General features: G+C 40.4%; 1 protein-coding gene across 1 annotated transcript in view; it reads right to left on the bottom strand.

Moving 5' to 3' along the window:
• rgs11 (regulator of G protein signaling 11) overlaps positions 1-18,843 on the bottom strand; it is a 53,275-nt gene extending 34,432 nt beyond the window's left edge. Inside the window, exons 1-3 of the mRNA XM_061890329.1 lie at positions 18,670-18,843; positions 3,628-3,724; positions 3,476-3,526 (exon numbers count right to left, since the gene is read on the bottom strand). Coding sequence (XP_061746313.1) covers positions 3,476-3,526; positions 3,628-3,724; positions 18,670-18,732 — 211 coding nt within the window. The 5' untranslated portion in view covers positions 18,733-18,843. The remainder of the gene's footprint in view (positions 1-3,475; positions 3,527-3,627; positions 3,725-18,669) is intronic.
• Between the last annotated feature and the right edge of the window lie 184 nt (positions 18,844-19,027).

Below are 19,027 nucleotides of genomic sequence, written 5' to 3'. Positions count from 1 at the left end.
GAGGTTTTTGTTTCATGTCTCTATGACATCCTTAACGGAAGTTACAAACAGTTTTGTCTGTGTTCTCTTCCTAGAAGCAGTTTTGTCTGTGTTTTATTCCTAGGGGGCGCTAGAGCGCAATTTTGAGTTTTGGGGTTTGGTTTTTTATAAGATCGCAATTTTCGCCAGTCCTGATGTGTGTGTCCAGTTTGGTGCGTTTTGAAGCATTTTAAGGGGGTCAAATTACAGCTCAAAGAGGCAAAAATGACATTTTTTAGGAAACTTTTATTTCAAAGGGGTTTTAGCCAACTTCCTGTCGATTTTTGCTGAAGGATGTAAATAAATGAAATGTAAGTCTAAGTGAGACCTACATAGAGGTTTGTGTTTCATGTCTCTACGAAATTCCTACCGGAAGTTACAAGCAGTTTTGTCTGTGTTTTCCTCCTATGAGCAGTTTTGTATGTGTTTTATTCCTAGGGGGAGCTAGAGCGTAATTTTGAGTTTTGGGGTCTGTTTTTTATAAGATCGCAATTTTCGCCAGTCCTGATGTGTGTGTCCAGTTTAGTGAGTTTTGAAGCACTTTAAGGGGGTCAAATTACAGCTCAAAGAGGCAAAAATGAAATTTTTTAGGAAACTTTTGTTTTGAAGGGGTTTTTGCCAATTTCCTGTTGATTTTTGCTGAAGGGTGTCAATGTATGAAATCTAGGTCTAAATTAGACCTACACAGAGGTTTGTGTTTCATGTCTCTATGACATTCCTAACGGAAGTTACAAGCAGTTTTGTCCGTGTTTTCTTCCTATGAGCAGTTTGGTCTGTGTATTATTCCTAGGGGGCGCTAGAGCGCAATTTTGAGTTTTTTTGTTTTTTTTTATGAGATCGCAATTTCCACCAGTCCTGATGTGTGTGTCCAGTTTAGTGAGTTTTGAAGCATTTTAAGGGGGTCAAATTACAGCTCATAGAGGCAAAAATGGCTGGTTTTAGGAAACTTTTGTTTTGAAGGGGTTTTTGCCAACTTCCTGTTGATTTTTGCTGAAGGGTGTCAGTGTATGAAATGTAGGTCTAAATTAGACCTACATAGAGGTTTGTGTTTCATGTCTCTACGACATTCCCAACGGATGTTACACATAGTTTTGTCTGTGTTTTCTTCCTAAGAGCAGTTTTGTCCGTGTTTTATTCCTAGGGGGCGCTAGAGCGCAATTTTGAGTTTTTTTATTTTTTTAATAAGATCGCAATTTTCGCCAGTCCTGATGTGTGTGTCCAGTTAGGTGAGTTTTGAAGCATTTTAAGGGGGTCAAATTACAGCTCAAAGAGGCAAAAATGGCATGTTTTAGGAAACTTTTGTTTTGAAGGGGTTTTTGCCAACTTCCTGTTGATTTTTGCTGAAGGATGTCAAAGTATGAAACCTAGGTCTAAGTCAGACCTACATAGAGGTTTCTGTTTCATGTCTCTATGACATTCCTAACGGAAGTTACAACAGGTTTGTCTGTTATTTCTTAGGGGGCGCTAGAGCGCAATTTTGATTTTTCTTTTGTTTTTTTTGTTTTGTTTTTTATATAAGATCGCAATTTTTGCCAGTCGTGATGTGTGTGTTAAATTTGGTGAGTTTTGAAGCATTTTAATGGGATCAAATTACAGCTCAAAGAGGCAAAAATGACATTTTTTTAGGAAACTTTTGTTTTGAAGGGGTTTTTACCAACTTCCTGTTGATTTTTGATGAAGGGTGTCAATAAATGAAATCTAGGTCTAAATCAGACCTACATAGAGGTTTTTGTTTCATGTCTCTATGACATTCTTAACGGAAGTTACAAGCAGTTTTGTCTGGTTTTTCCTAGAGGGCGCTAGAGCGCAATTTTGAGTTTTTTTTTTTTTCATATAAGATCGCAATTTTCGCCAGTCCTGATGTGTGTGTCCAGTTTGGTGAGTTTTGAAGCATTTTAAGGGGGTCAAATTACAGCTCAAAGAGGCAAAAATAACATTTTTTTGGGAAACTTTGGTTTTGAAGGGGTGTTTGCCAACTTCCTGTCGATTTTTGCTGAAGGGTGTCAATATATGAAATCTAGGTCTAAGTCAGACCTACATAGAGGTTTTTGTTTCATGTCTCTACGACATTCCTAACGGAAGTTACAAGCAGTTTTGTCTGTGGTTTTTCCTAGGGGGCGCTAGAGCGCAATTTTGAGTTTATTTTTTATTTTTTTTATTAGATCGCAATTTTTGCCAGTCCTGATGTGTGTGTCCAGTTAGGTGAGTTTTGAAGCATTTTAAGGGGGTCAAATTACAGCTCAAAGAGGCAAAAATTACATTTTTTAGAAAACTTTTGTTTTGAAGGGGTTTTTGCCAACTTCCTGTCGATTTTTGCTGAAGGGTGTCAATGTATGAAATCTAGGTCTAAATCAGACCTACATAGAAGTTTGTGTTTCATGTCTCTTCATGTCTCTACGACATTCCTAACGGAAGTTACAAGCAGTTTTGTCTGTGGTTTTTCCTAGGGGGCGCTAGAGCGCAATTTTGAGTTTTTATTGGGTTTTTTTAGATTGCAATTTTCGCCAGTCCTGGTGTGTGTGTTAAATTTGGTGAGTTTTGAAGCATGTTAAGGGGGTCAAATTACAGCTCAAAGAGGCAAAAATGAAATTTTTTACGAAACTTTTGTTTTGAAGGAGTTTTTGCCAACTTCCTGTCGATTTTTGCTGAAGGGTGTCAATGTATGAAATCTAGGTCTAAGTCAGACCTACATAGAGGTTTGTGTTTCATTTTTCTACGACATTCCTAACGGAAGCTACAAGCAGTTTTGTCTGTATTTTTTCCTAGGGGGCGCTAGAGCACAATTTTGAGTTTTTTGTTTTTTTTATGATATCGCAATTTTCACCAGTCCTGATGTGTGTGTTAAATTTAGCGAATTCTGAAGCATGTTAAGGGCGTCAAATTACAGCTCAAAGAGGCAAAAATAAAAAAATTTTAGGAAACTTTTGTTTTGAAGGGGTGTTTGCCAACTTCCTGTCGATATTTGCTGAAGGGTGTCAATATATGAAATCTAGGTCTAAGTCAGACCTACATAGGGGTTTTTGTTTCATGTCTCTACGACATTCCTAACGGGAGTTACAAGCAGTTTTGTCTGTGGTTTTTCCTAGGGGGCGCTAGAGCGCAATTTTGAGTTTTTTAATTTTTTTATTAGATCGCAATTTTCGCCTGTCCTGATGTGTTTGCTAAATTTGGTGAGTTTTGAAGCATGTTAAGAGGGTCAAATTACAGCTCCAAGAGGCGGCGGTATAATAATAATAATAAAGCCTTAGAAATACAACAGGGTCCTCTGTCCCAAAGGGACATTCGGTCCCTAATTAAAAAAACTCCCCTGAGGTTACAAAACCCCGGCATGGGACCCCCAATCAGACCAGAACGCCGCGTGAGTGAATCCAACCCGAATCCTCCGGAGGCGCCGTCTATATCCAGGCAACACACCTGCACTGATTACCGTAGCAACACAAGAAAACGGCCTCCTCACCTTCCTCACATATGTTGTATTTGTGAGCGAGCCACTGGATGATGTCACGTCCTGCCGGGTGGAGAAACACAGAGAAAAGGTGGAAGGAAATGCACCTGTGCGTTATGCACGACCACTGATACACACAAGGTGCGGGGAGCATCTCCACACACCTGTCATGGCGTGCGGGATCACCGTAATCAGGAGCCTCTGGTTCCTCATCTTGACGCCCATATCAGGATCCTGCATGGCCACGATCACCTTCTCCATCTGCAAAACAGGATGGAAAGTAGTCGTCGTAAACAGACCGAAACCGGGGGGAGTTTTCCACGAGTTTTTTTTTTTTTTTTAATTGCCCTGGAGTCACCGTTTTGGTCCCCTGTGCCGGATCCTCTCTCATAAACAGCGTCCTGATAACCCTGGCAGTATCGGCTTGATACTGGAAATGTCCGGTAATGCCCCAACTTTTTTTGCCCGCGAGGGCCAAAGCGCCAACGAGTGTTGTCCCGATACCAATATTTTAGTACCTGTATTAAGTCATGATATCACACATAAGTCAACACACTGCTTGTATCGCACATGATATCACACAAGTAAACATGCTGCATGACGGCTTGTGGTAAAACTAATATTGGAAAGTGTAGATGCAAACCGATATAATCCGATACCTGTTTTTTTGTTTATGCTGATATTGGACCGATATGTGATATCAATATTAAATCGTGGCATTTCTAGTTCAAACCAGGGGTGACCAACGTGTTCTAAAAAATAGCTCAAAAAGCAGCACTTACCAGTGAGCTGCCTCTATTTTTAAAATTGTATTTATTTACCAGCAAGCTGGTCTCGCTTTGCTCGACATTTTTGATTCTAAGAGAGACAAAACTCAAATAGAATTTGAAAATCCAAGAAGATATTTTAAAGACTTAGTCTTCACTTGTTTAAATAAATACATTTTTTTTTTTTACTTTGCTTCTTGTAACTTTCAGAAAGAGAATTTTACAGAAAAAATACAAGCTTAAAAATGATTTTAGGACTTTTAAAAACATATACTTTTTTACCGGCTGCTTCTAATAAGGGCGACAGGTGATTAGATAACAAGGCCCACCTGGGCCATCCACTCACCTGTCGCTGACTTCAAGGCCGGTTCTTGCACACCCCGTTGTATGGCAGGCCCGCAGGCCACGCCCCCTTCCACGATCGCATTACAGAAATAAAAAAATAGTAACTCCCAACCAAAATTGAGAGGACTTAAAGTGTAGTTTGGACCCCAGAGTTCTATGTTTGCTATTTAGGTTAAAATGTCATTTCAGGGTAGAGTTGTACGGTATACCCGGTATTAGTATAGGACTGCGATACTAATGAATCATTTCCGGGATGATACCATCTCTGAAAAGAAGTCACGTCTTGACATTGCTGGTTTTATGAGCAGAGGAGCATGTTCGGCAGCGCGCACACACAGAGTACTTACAAGCAGACAGTGTGGAGACAAAAAAAAGGGAGAACGGACGCATTTCGGCTTAAAAACTGACGATAAAGGTGACGCTATAACACTGAAACACCCTCAGGAAGAGGTGCTTGGAGACATCGTCGGCAGTGTTGTAGCCACTTCTAAATCTAGTGGGTTCCTCGGACCACCACACACTGCCACGAGAACCCGGACCAGGGTTACGACACTTTTTTTTTTGCTTTCCAGCTAAATGTTTTCTCTGTGTCTCTCTCTCTGGTTCCCACTCCAGCTCCAATATGTGTCTCGGTTCGGCTGCTGCTAATAAGGGCGACAGGTGATTAGATAACAAGGCCCACCTGGGCCATCCACTCACCTGTCGCTGACTTCGAGGCCAGTCCTTGCACACCCCGTTCTACGGCAGACCCGTAGGCCACGCCCCCCCCTCCTCAATCGCATTACAAAAAAAAATAGTAACTCCCAACCAAAATTGAGAGGACTTAAAGAAGTGTAGTTTGGACCCCAGAGTTCTATGTTTGCTCGTTAGGTTAAAATGTCATTTCAGTGTAGGGTTGTACCGCGGTACTAATGAATCATTTCCGGTACGATACCATCTCTGAAAAGTACCGGTCCCGCACCTGCGTAGAAGTCACGTCGTAACATTGCTGGTTTTATGAGCAGAGGAGCATGTTCGGCAGCGCGCGCACACAGAGTATTTACAAGAAGACGCAGTGTGGAGACAAAAAAAGGGAGAACGGATGCGTTTCGGCTTAAAAACTGACGATTAAGGTGAAGTTGTAACACTGAAACGCCCTCAGGAAGAGGTGCTTTAAGACATCGTCTGCAGTGTTGTAGCTACTTCTAAATCTAGTGGGTTTCTCGAACCACCACACAGGGCCACGAGACCCCAGATCAGGGTTACGACACTTTTTTTTGCTTTCCAGCAAAATGTTTTCTCTATCTGTGTCTCTCTCTGGCTCCAGCTCCAACACCATGTCTCGGGCCGGCTGCTGCTAATAAGGGCGACAGGTGATTAGATAACAAGGCCCACCTGGGCCATCCACTCACCTGTCGCTGACTTCAAAGCCGGTCCTTGCACACCCCGTTCTACGGCAGACCCGCAGGCCACGCCCCCCCTCCTCAATCGCATTACAAAAAAAAATAGCAACTCCCAACCAAAATTGAGAGGACTTAAAGAAGTGTAGTTTGGACCCCAGAGTTCTATGTTTGCTCGTTAGGTTAAAATGTCATTTCAGTGTAAGGTTGTACTGCGGTACTAATGAATCATTTCCGGTACGATACCATCTCTGAAAAGTACCGGTCCCGCTCCCACGTAGAAGTCCCGTCCTGACATTGCTGGTTGTATGAGCAGAGGAGCATGTTCGGCAGCGCGCACACACAGAGTACTTACAAGCAGACAGTGTGGAGACAAAAAAAAGGGAGAACGGAAGCATTTCGGCTTAAAAACTGACGATAAAGGTGAAGCTATAACACTGAAACACCCTCAGAAAGAGGTGCTTGGAGACAAATCTAGTGGGTTCCTCGGACCACCACACACTGCCACGAGAACCCGGACCAGGGTTACGACACTTTTTTTTTTTGCTTTCCAGCAAAATGTTTTCTCTGTGTCTCTCTCTCTGGCTCCCACTCCAGCTCCAATATGTGTCTCGGTTCGGCTGCTGCTAATAAGGGCGACAGGTGATTAGATAACAAGGCCCACCTGGGCCATCCACTCACAGGTCATTGACTTCGAGGCCGGTCCTTGCACACCCCGTTCTACGGCAGGCCCGCAGGCCACGCCCCCCCTCCTCAATCGCATTACAAATAAAAATAGTAACTCCCAACCAAAATTGAGAGGACTTAAAGAAGTGCAGTTTGGACCCCAGAGTTCTATGTTTGCTCGTTAGGTTAAAATGTCATTTCAGTGTAGGGTTGTACCGCGGTACTAATGAATCATTTCCGGTACGATACCATCTCTGAAAAGTACCGGTCCCGCTCCCACGTAGAAGTCCCGTCCTGACATTGCTGGTTGTATGAGCAGAGGAGCATGTTCGGCAGCGCGCACACACAGAGTACTTACAAGCAGACAGTGTGGAGACAAAAAAAAGGGAGAACGGACGCATTTCGGCTTAAAAACTGACGATAAAGGTGAAGCTATAACACTGAAACACCCTCAGGAAGAGGTGCTTTAAGACATCGTCTGCAGTGTTGTAGCTACTTCTAAATATAGTGGGTTTCTCGGACCACCACACAGGGCCACGAGACCCCAGATCAGGGTTACGACACTCTTTTTTGCTTTCCAGCAAAATGTTTTCTCTATCTGTGTCTCTCTCTGGCTCCAGCTCCAACACCATGTCTCGGGCCGGCTGCTGCTAATAAGGGCGACAGGTGATTAGATAACAAAGCCCACCTGGGCCATCCACTCATAGGTCATTGACTTCAAAGCCGGTTCTTGCACACCCCGTTCTACGGCAGGCCCGCAGGCCACGCTCCCCCTCCTCAATCGCATTACAAATAAAATAGTAACTCCCAACCAAAATTGAGAGAACTTAAAGAAGTGTAGTTTGGACCCCAGAGTTCTATGTTTGCTCGTTAGGTTAAAATGTCATTTCAGTGTAGGGTTGTACCGCGGTACTAATGAATCATTTCCGGTACGATACCATCTCTGAAAAGTACCGGTCCCGCACCCGTGTAGAAGTCACGTCGTGACATTGCTGGTTTTACGAGCAAAGAAGCATGTTCGGCAGCGCACACACACAGACTACTTACAAGCAGACAGTGTGGAGACATAAAAGGGAGAACGGCTTAAAAACACGATAAAGGTGAAGTTGTAGCACTGAAACACCCTCAGGAATCGGTGCTTGTAGCTACTTCTAAATCACTAATCCTCGTCTCCATGGCGACGACTAAAGCAAATTATTTACAAGTATCATTATCACTGCAGGACGAGGAATAGCTAAACATGTTTCACTGCACACCGTAGCTCACCGGCGTCACAATGTAAACAAACGCCATTGGTGGATCTACACCTGACATCCACTGTGATGATACCAAGTACAAGCACGTATCGAGTCGATACTACTACGATTACGTCGATATTTTTTTGGGCATCGCCTACATTAAATGTATATTATGTTTATAAACTCAGGAAATAAGTCCCTGGAGACTTGAGGACTTTGATTATGACCAATGTATGATCCCGTAACAACTTGGTATCGATCCGATACCAAGTATATTTGGCCCCTCCCCCCGGCCACAAGCCGAATATGCGCGACTTCTCTAATTCCGATCGGTGTGTGCAGCACGCGTCATAGATGATCTTTGCAACACGCATTAATACAAGACCGGAGAAATCCAATGATTTGCATGCATTAAGCGTCGCTTTCGGACCATCTGGTGACCTCCTCAGACCTCATCGGGCTTAAACTTTCATCTGCAAACCCTCGCCGGCCTCCTGCTCCGTCATATCAGCGGCATTTTAAACGTTTTATCCTGTTTTTACACGTAGATTTGCAGAGATTCCATAAGTCATTTCTGGACTATAAGCCGCTTTTTTTCCCTCCCTGTGCTTTGAACCCTGCGGCTTATAAAACGGTGCGGCTAATTTACGGATTTTTCTTCACTGACGGCTATAATGCGGACTGTTTTTTTTTAAGACACTGAACAGGTGTGTTATTGTTTGTGCGGCGTGGCTCAGGTTCCAGGTTCGATCCCCGCTTCCGCCACCCGTCGTGTCCTTGGGCAAGACACTTTTCCCCACCTTCTCCCAGTGCCACCCCCCCCCCAGTGGTTTAAATGTAACTTATATATATGTAAAGTGCCTTGAGTCAACTAGAGAAAGGCGCTATATAAATGTAATTCACTTCACTTCACTGTCATTGTTATGGATGAGTTCGCTCACCGCAGTGCTCTTCAATCAATCAACCAATGTTTATTTATATAGCCCTGAATCACAAGTGTCTCAAAGGGCTGCACAAGCCACACAACCACATCTGCGGTACAGAGCCCACATAAGGGCAAGGAAAAACTCACCCCAGTGGGACGTCGGTGACATTGACTATGAGAAACCTTGGAGAGGAGCGCATATGTGAGCAAACCACCCAGCCCTCAAGGGGAGACCGGAAGCAATGGATGTCTTCTGTTTGGACTGAGCTTTCAACCGGAAGTAAAAATGTCTTTCCATTTTTTAAGTTTGTAAGTTTTACAACTAAAATAATTCATACTTATTGAACCGTCCCATGTGTGATGTCTGTAGGAGTGTTTTTAATGCATATTTCTGCGTGCTATCGTAATGTAATCAAGCTAGCGTAGGTAGTTAGCATTAGCTAATACGCTAACACGTTTTAATGTGTGTGCTAGTATTATTAATTTACAATGGCATTGTTTTTGTATTTCAGTTTCGTTATTGAGTCTGTTTAGCTGATTGGAGAGCTAGCTTCCGCAGCTACTGGGGTCTTCTGTTTTGTTTGATTGGCTGTTTTACTGCCTTGTCAAAGACACCACTTGGAAACTGTTAAGGTAACAGCAGAAGGGACCTGTCATAAACAATATTTCTGTCCGGCATTTTTGCAGTTGGTCCCTAAAAAAAAAAAGCAGGGATCTTTTTTTACTGACATTCATAAAGGAGGTCCTCAAAAACAGCAGTGTGGGGAATTTTTGTCACTGGGTTTTTTACAGGAGGACTTTAAAAACAGCAACGGGGACACTTTTGTAGTAGATTAACAAAAAGCAAAGCACTCTGGTTAGAGGATCTTGTCGTCGTAGGTTCTCAAAAACAGCAAGTTACATTTTTGAAGAACAAATAGAAAAGAGGTCCTGTCACAAAGAAAATCTTGGTGGCACTGTAGCAGTTCAGGTCCTTAAAAACAGCAAAATGATGTTGTCGTATAGAAGATCTTTGACGGCATTTTTGTAGTGGGTTCTTAAAAACAGCCGAGTGATATATACATATAGAGGATCTTTGGCTAGTGTTTTACAGTAGGAAATGCTATCTTTTACTTTTGATTATACAGGAGGTCCTTAAAAACAGCATAATAAAGTTATCATGATCTTATAGAAGATTTTTGGCTGTATTCTAGGTTCTTAAAAACAGCAGAGCGCTCTTGGCTTGTAGAGAAGCTCTTTGACTAGTTTTGTTGCAGGAGGTCCTTAAAAACAGCCTGTCATTGAAAAATTCACTGACTTTTCTGCTAGAGGATCTTGCAGTTTTTAGGTTCCTAAAAACATCTTAGTGCGCTTAACATTTACGTTTTTGAAGTAGGTCTTTAAATAGATAGCAAGGAGAACTCCTGTACCATAGAGTATTGTATTGGTCCTCAAAAATAGCAAGGAAGATTTTTAAAGGGCATTTTTGCAGTATGTTCTTAAAAACAGCCGAGTGCTCTCAACATATATAGAGGATCTTTGGCTTTCTTTGTTGCAGTAGGTTCTTTATGACAGCAAAGCGCTCTTGGAATTTGCAGGATCTTTGGTAAGTGTTTTTGCAGTAGGTGCCTAAAAACAGCAGAGTGGTTGGATCTTTTTGCTGGCCCTTAAAAACAGCAAATTAATATTCATATATTTATATTCATAGTCATACCGAAGATTTTTCACTGGTATTTTTGTAGTAGGTTCTTAAAAACAGCCGTGTGCTCTTAACATTTAGAAAATCTTTGACAAGTGTTTTTGCAGTAAATCCCTAAAAACAGCACATTGGTACCCTCTTTTTACTGGTGTTTTTTTTTTTTACACGATATCCCTAAAAACAGCAGAAGGTTCCTGTCATACAGAATACCTGTCACTTGCATGTTTGCAGCAGGTTTTTTTATCTTTGACAAGTGTTTTTGCAGTAGGTCCCGAAAAACAGCACATTGGTGCTATCTTTTTACTGATGTTTTTTTACAGGAGATCCTTAAAAACAGCAGAAGGATCCTGCCTACAGAATACATGTGACTCGTACTTTTGCAGTCGGTTTTTGTCTTTGACAAGTGTTTTTGCAGTACATCCCCAAAAACAGCACATTGGTGCTATCTTCTTACTGGTGTTTTTAACAGGAGGTCCCTAAAAACAGCAGAAGGATCCTGTCTACAGGATATAAGTGACTTGCATTTTTGCAGTAGGTTTTTGTCTTTGACAAGTGTTTCTGCAGTAAATCCCTAATAAACACACATTGGTGCTATCTTTTTACTAGTGTTTTTTTACAGGAGATCCCTAAAAACAGCAGAAGGATCCTGTCATACAGAATATCTGTAATTTGCATTTTTGTGGTAGATTTTTTGTCTTTGACAAGTGTTTTTGCAGTGGATCCCTAAAAACGCCCCATTGGTGCTATCTTTTTACTGATGTTTTTTTACAGGAGATCCCTAAAAACAGCAGAAGGATCCTGCCTACAGAATATATGTGACTCGTACTTTTGCAGTCGTTTTTCGTCTTTGACAAGTGTTTTTGCAGTACATCCCCAAAACAGCACATTGGTGCTATCTTCTTACTGCTGTTTTTGACAGGAGGTCAATAAAAACAGCAGAAGGATCCTGTCTACAGAATATCTGTGACTTACATTTTTGCAATAGGTTTTTGTCTTTGAAAAGTGTGTTTGCAGTAAATCCCTAAAAAACACACATTGGTGCTATCTTTTTACTAGTGTTTTTTTTACAGGAGATCCCTAAAAACAGCAGAAGGATCCTGTCATACAGAATATCTGTAATTTGCATTTTTGTGGTAGATTTTTTGTCTTTGACAAGTGTTTTTGCAATGGATCCCTAAAAACACCCCATTGGTGCTATCTTTTTACTGATGTTTTTTTACAGGAGATCCCTAAAAACAGCAGAAGGATCCTGCCTACAGAACATATGTGACTCGTACTTTTGCAGTCGTTTTTTGTCTTTGACAAGTGTTTTTGCAGTACATCCCCAAAAACAGCACATTGGTGCTATCTTCTTACTGGTGTTTTTAACAGGAAGTCCCTAAAAACAGCAGAATGATCCTGTTTACAGAATATCTGTGACTTGTATTTTTGCAGTAGGTTTTTGTTTTTGACAAGTGTTTTTGCAGTAAATCCCTAAAAAACACACATTGGTGCTATCTTTTTACTGGTGTTTTTTTATACAGGAGATCCCTAAAAACAGCAGAAGGATCCTGTCATACAAAATATCTGTAATTTGCATTTTTGTGGTAGATTTTTGTCTTTGACAAGTGTTTTTGCAGTGGATCCCTAAAAACAGCCCATTGGTGCTATATTTTTACTGATGTTTTTTTACAGGAGATCCCTAAAAACAGCAGAAGGATCCTGCCTACAGGATATAAGTGACTTGCATTTTTGCAGTAGGTTTTTGTCTTTGACAAGTGTTTTTGCAGTAAATCCCTAAAAAAAACACATTGGTGCTATCTTTTTACTAGTGGTTTTTTTTACAGGAGATCCCTAAAAACAGCAGAAGGATCCTGTCATACAGAATATCTGTAATTTGCATTTTTGTGGTAGATTTTTTGTCTTTGACAAGTGTTTTTGCAGTGGATCCCTAAAAACACCCCATTGGTGCTATCTTTTTACTGATGTTTTTTACAGGAGATCCCTAAAAACAGCAGAAGGATCCTGCCTACAGAATATATGTCACTCGTACTTTTGCAGTCGTTTTTTGTCTTTGACAAGTGTTTTTGCAGTACATCCCCAAAAACAGCACATTGGTGCTATCTTCTTACTGGTGTTTTTAACAGGAGGTCCCTAAAAACAGCAGAAGGATCCTGTTTACAGAATATCTGTGACCTGTATTTTTGCAGTAGGTTTTTGTTTTTGACAAGTGTTTTTGCAGTAAATCCCTAAAAAACACACATTGGTGCTATCTTTTTACTAGTGTTTTTTTTTTACAGGAGATCCCTAAAAAACAGCAGAAGGATCCTGTCATACAGAATATCTGTAATTTCCATTTTTGTGGTAGATTTTTTGTCTTTGACAAGTGTTTTTGCAGTGGATCCCTAAAAACGCCCCATTGGTGCTATCTTTTTACTGATGTTTTTTTTACAGGAGATCCCTAAAAACAGCAGAAGGATCCTGCCTACAGAATATATGTGACTCGTACTTTTGCAGTCGTTTTTTGTCTTTGACAAGTGTTTTTGCAGTACATCCCCCAAAACAGCACATTGGTGCTATCTTCTTACTGGTGTTTTTGACAGGAGGTCAATAAAAACAGCAGAAGGATCCTGTCTACAGAATATCTGTGACTTACATTTTTGCAATAGGTTTTTGTCTTTGAAAAGTGTTTTTGCAGTAAATCCCTAAAAAACACACATTGGTGCTATCTTCTTACTGGTGTTTTTTTTTTTTTTACAGGATATCCCTAAAAACAGCAGAAGGATCCTTTCATACAGAATATCTTTGATTTGCATTTTTGTAGTAGATTTTTGTCTTTGACAAGTGTTTTTGCAGTGGATCCCTAAAAACAGTCCATTGGTGCTATCTTTTTACTGGTGTTTGTTTAACAGGAGGTCCCTAAAAACAGCAGAGGGATCATGTCATACAGAATATCTGTGACTCACAGTTTGGCAGTTGTTTTATGTCTTTGACAAGTGTTTTTGCAGTGGATCCCTAAAAACCGCAAAATGGGGCTATTGTTTTACTGGCGTTTTTAAAAGATGTCTTTAAAAACAGCTGAGTGTATTTATAGGATCTCTGTTAACTGTTTTTGCAGTAGGTCTCCAAAAACAACGGAATGGTTCCATTTTTTTTTACTGGCATTTTTACAAGATATCTTCAAAAACAGCTGAGCGCTCTTAATATTTAGAGGATCTTTTTTTACTGGTGAAAGCAAATGTCATCAAGAATACCAATGACTGGCATTTTGGCAGTAGATTCCAGAAAACAGCAGAGTGTTCTTGACGTATATAGAGGATCTTTGACTGGCATTTTTACAGTGGGTTCTTAAAAACAGCCAAGCGCCATTTTGACATATAAAGGCTCTTTGACTGTAGCTTTGTCGCGTACATTCTTGAAAACAGCAGAGCACTCTTGAAATATAAAGGATCTTTGACAATAGCATTCTTAAAAACAGCATGATCCTCCCAAATAATGGATCTTGTGGTGCAAGGTTCTTAAAAACAGAGCAATTCTGTCAAATAGAGGATCTTTGACTAGCTTTGTTGCAGTCGGTCCTTATGAACCACAGAGAGCTCCTGCCGCGGATCATGTCATGGCAGGTCCTAAAAAACTGCAGAGACATCTTGACATGTAAAGGATCTTTGACAAGCTTTGTCACTGTAGGTTCTTCAAAACAGCAGAGCACTCTTTGACATATAAAGGATCTTTGACTATAGCATTCTTAAAAACTCTCTAATAATTGATCTTGTGGGGAAAGGTTCTTAAAAACAGTAGAGCAATCCTGTCAAATAGAGGATCTTTGACTGGCTTTGTTGCAGTCGGCCCTTATAAACAACAGAGAGCTCCTGCAGCGGATCATGTCATGGCAGGTCCTAAAAAACTGCAGAGACATCTTGACATATAAAGGATCTTTGACAAGCTTTGTCACTGTAGGTTCTTCAAAACAGCAGAGCACTCTTTGACATATAAATGATCTTTGACTATAGCATTCTTAAAAACTCTCTAATAATGGATCTGGTTGTGAAAGGTTCTTAAAAACAGTAGAGCAATCCTGTCAAATAGAGGATCTTTGACTGGCTTTGTTGCAGTCGGTCCTTATGAACAACAGAGAGCTCCTGCAGTTGATCATGTCAAGGCAGGTCCTAAAAAACTGCAGAGCCATCTTGACATATAAAGGATCTTTGACAAGCTTTGTCACTGTAGGTTCTTAAATACAGCAGAGCACTCTTTGACTTATAAAGGATCTTTGACTATAGCATTCTTAAAAACTCGCTAATAATGGATCTTGTGGGGAAAGGTTCTTAAAAACAGTAGAGCAATCCTGTCAAATAGAGGATCTTTGACTGGCTTTGTTGCAGTCGGCCCTTATAAACAACAGAGAGCTCCTGCAGCGGATCATGTCAAGGCAGGTCCTAAAAAACTGCAGAGCCATCTAGACATATAAAGGATCTTTGACAAGCTTTGTCACTGTAGGTTCTTAAATACAGCAGAGCACTCTTTGACTTATAAAGGATCTTTGACTATAGCATTCTTAAAAACTCGCTAATAATGGATCTTGTGGGGAAAGGTTCTTAAAAACAGTAGAGCAATCCTGTCAAATAGAGGATCTTTGACTGGCTTTGTTGCAGTCGGTCCTTATGAACAACAGGGAGCTCCTGCAGCGGATCATGTCATGGCAAGTCCTAAAAAACTGCTGAGCCATCTTGACATATAAAGGATCTTTGACTATAGCATTTTTAAAAACTCTAATAATGGATCTTGTGGTGAAAGGTTCTTAAAAACAGTAGAGCAATCCTGTCAAATAGAGGATCTTTGACTGGCTTTGTTGCAGTCGGCCCTTATGAACAACAGGGAGCTCCTGCAGCGGATCATGTCATGGCAAGTCCTAAAAAACTGCTGAGCCATCTTGACATATAAAGGATCTTTGACTATAGCATTCTTAAAAACTCTCTAATAATGGATCTGGTTGTGAAAGGTTCTTAAAAACAGTAGAGCAATCCTGTCAAATAGAGGATCTTTGACTGGCTTTTGTGGCAGTCGGTCCTTATAAACAACAGAGAGTTCCTGCAGTTGATCATGTCATGGCAGGTCCTAAAAAACTGCAGAGACATCTTGACATTTAAAGGATCTTTGACTAGCTTTATCACTGTAGATTCTTAAAAACAGCAGAGCACTTTTTGACATATAAAGGATCTTTGACTATAGCATTTTTAAAAACTCTAATAGTGGATCTTGTGGTGAAAGGTTCTTAAAAACAGTAGAGCAATCCTGTCACATAGAGGATCTTTGACTGGCTTTGTTGCAGTCGGTCCTTATGAACAACACAGAGTTCCTGCAGCCAATCATGTTGTGGCATGTCCTAAAAAACTGTTGAGCCATCTTGACATATAAAGGATCTTTGACTAGCTTTGTCGCCGTAGGTTCTTCAAAACAGCAGAGGACTCTTGACATGTAAAGGATCTTAGACTACAGATTCGTTGCGTTACATTCTTAAAAACAGCATGATCGTCTCAAATAATGGATTTTGTGGTGAAAGGTTCTTAAAAACAGTACTGCAATCCTGTCATATAGAGGATCTTTGACTGGTTTTGTTGCACTATATTATGTTTATATTATCATTTAGATCTTCTCTTGTAGTGGTGCAAGGTTTAAAAAACAGCTCTTTGTCACTGTAGGTACTTAAAAACAGCAGAGCACTCTCGACATATAAAGGATCTTTGAGTATAGTTTTGTTGCAGTACATTCCTAAAAAACAGCATGATCCTCCCAAATAATGGATCTTGTGGTGCAATCTTTGACTAGCTTTGTCACTGTAGGTTCTTAAAAACAGCAGAGCACTCTTCACATATAAAGGATCTTTGACTATAGTTTTGTTGCAGTACATTCCTAAAAAACAGCATGATCCTCCCAAATAATGGATCTTGTGGTGCAATCTTTGACTAGCTTTGTCACTGTAGGTTCTTAAAAACAGCAGAGGACTCTTGACATATAAAGTATCTTTGACTATAGCTTTGTCGCGGTACATTCTTAAAAACAGCATGATCCTCCCAAATAATGGATCTTGTGGTGCAAGGTTCTTAAAAACAGTAGAGCAATCATGTTATATAGAGGATCTTTGATTGGTTTTGTTGCACTGCAAGATGTTTATATTTGAATTTAGATCATCACTTGTAGTGGTGCAAGGTTAAAAAAACAGCACATCACTCTCGCCTTTTTGATAAATAGAGGATCTTTGGCTGGCTTTGTTGCAGTCGGTCCTTATGAACAACACAGAGTTCCTGCAGCCAATCATGTTGTGGCATGTCCTAAAAAACTGCTGAGCCATCTTGACGTATAAAGGATCTTTGACTAGCTTTGTCGCCGTAGGTTCTTCAAAACAGCAGCGCACACTTGACATATAAAGGATCTTTGACTATACTATTCTTAAAAAACAGCATGATACTCTCAAATAATGGATCTTGTGGTGCAATCTTTGACTAGCTTTGTCACTGTAGGTTCTTAAAAACAGCAGAGGACTCTTGACATATAAAGTATCTTTGACTATAGCTTTGTCACGGTACATTCTTAAAAACAGCATGATCCTCCCAAATAATGGATCTTGTGGTGCAATCTTTGACTAGCTTTGTCACTGTAGGTTCTTAAAAACAGCAGAGGACTCTTGACATATAAAGTATCTTTGACTATAGCTTTGTCGCGGTACATTCTTAAAAACAGCATGATCCTCCCAAATAATGGATCTTGAGGTGCAATCTTTGACTAGCTTTGTCACTGTAGGTTCTTAAAAACAGCAGAGGACTCTTGACATATAAAGTATCTTTGACTATAGCTTTGTCGCGGTACATTCTTAAAAACAGCATGATCCTCCCAAATAATGGATCTTGTGGTGCAATCTTTGACCAGCTTTGTCACTGTAGGTTCTTAAAAACAGCAGAGGACTCTTGACATATAAAGTATCTTTGACTATAGCTTTGTCGCGGTACATTCTTAAAAACAGCATGATCCTCCCAAATAATGGATCTTGTGGTGCAAGGTTCTTAAAAACAGTAGAGCAATCATGTTATATAGAGGATCTTTGATTGGTTTTGTTGCACTGCAAGATGTTTATATTTGAATTTAGATCATCACTTGTAGTGGTGCAAGGTTAAAAAAACAGCACATCACTCTCGCCTTTTTGATCAATAGAGGATCTTTGGCTGGCTTTGTTGCAGTCGGTCCTTATGAACAACACAGAGTTCCTGCAGCCAATCATGTTGTGGCATGTCCTAAAAAACTGCCGAGCCATCTTGACGTATAAAGGATCTTTGACTAGCTTTGTCGCCGTAGGTTCTTAAAAACAGCAGCGCACACTTGACATATAAAGGATCTTTGACTATACTATTCTTAAAAAACAGCATGATACTCTCAAATAATGGATCTTGTGGTGCAATCTTTGACTAGCTTTGTCACTGTAGGTTCTTAAAAACAGCAGAGCACTCTTGACATATAAATTATCTTTGACTATAGCTTTGTCGCGGTACATTCTTAAAAACAGCATGATCCTCCCAAATAATGGATCTTGTGGTGCAAGGTTCTTAAAAACAGTAGAGCAATCATGTTATATAGAGGATCTTTGATTGGTTTTGTTGCACTGCAAGATGTTTATATTTGAATTTAGATCATCACTTGTAGTGGTGCAAGGTTAAAAAAACAGCACATCACTCTCGCCTTTTTGATAGAGGATCTTTGGCTGGCTTTGTTGCAGTCGGTCCTTATGAACAACACAGAGTTCCTGCAGCCAATCATGTTGTGGCATGTCCTAAAAAACTGCCGAGCCATCTTGACGTATAAAGGATCTTTGACTAGCTTTGTCGCCGTAGGTTCTTAAAAACAGCAGCGCACACTTGACATATAAAGGATCTTTGACTATACTATTCTTAAAAAACAGCATGATACTCTCAAATAATGGAGCTTGTGGTGCAAGTTTTTTTTTAAAAAACAGTAGAGCCATCCTGTCAAATAGAAGATCTTTGACTGGCTTTGTTGCACTACATTGTGTTTATATTTGAATTTAGATTATTTTAACATATTCAAAGTTGCCAGAAAATAATTTACACATTTTTTTTTTTTTGCTAACTCATTTGGCAAATGTTTATTTTTGGAGGTCTAAAATATTTTATACATACTGATATACTGCAAATAAAAAAATATATATTTATGGAGTCCTACCTTGCGAAAGCATGCCATTTGTTCCCGGTGCGAGCCTCCCCTCGCCAGACTGTTGATGGTCATCTTTGCGTGCCGTGGGATGTTTCCCGTCAGCGAACGGGACGACGCAAAGTGTGTGACCGTGGGATGGAGCGGCGGCGGGAGCGCGCACGAACAGCGTGCACTCTTTCCTCTCCCACTACGGAGGAGACAAAAGCGGATTAATCGGACGGAAAGGTGCTTCCCCCCCCCCCCCCCCTCTTTTTTTTTTTATTATTATTTTAATTTGTTTTAAGTATACGAATAGAACAACAAGATTGTTATCCTTGCTGTAAATAAAACAAAAAAAATAAAAATAAAAAAACGTAAATATAAACAG

Source organism: Nerophis ophidion, linkage group LG28, assembly GCF_033978795.1.
Source record: "Nerophis ophidion isolate RoL-2023_Sa linkage group LG28, RoL_Noph_v1.0, whole genome shotgun sequence".
NCBI lineage: Eukaryota > Metazoa > Chordata > Actinopteri > Syngnathiformes > Syngnathidae > Nerophis > Nerophis ophidion.
The sequence above is the reverse complement of the archived record's forward strand: the minus strand, read 5'-3'. Positions and strand labels throughout refer to the sequence as shown.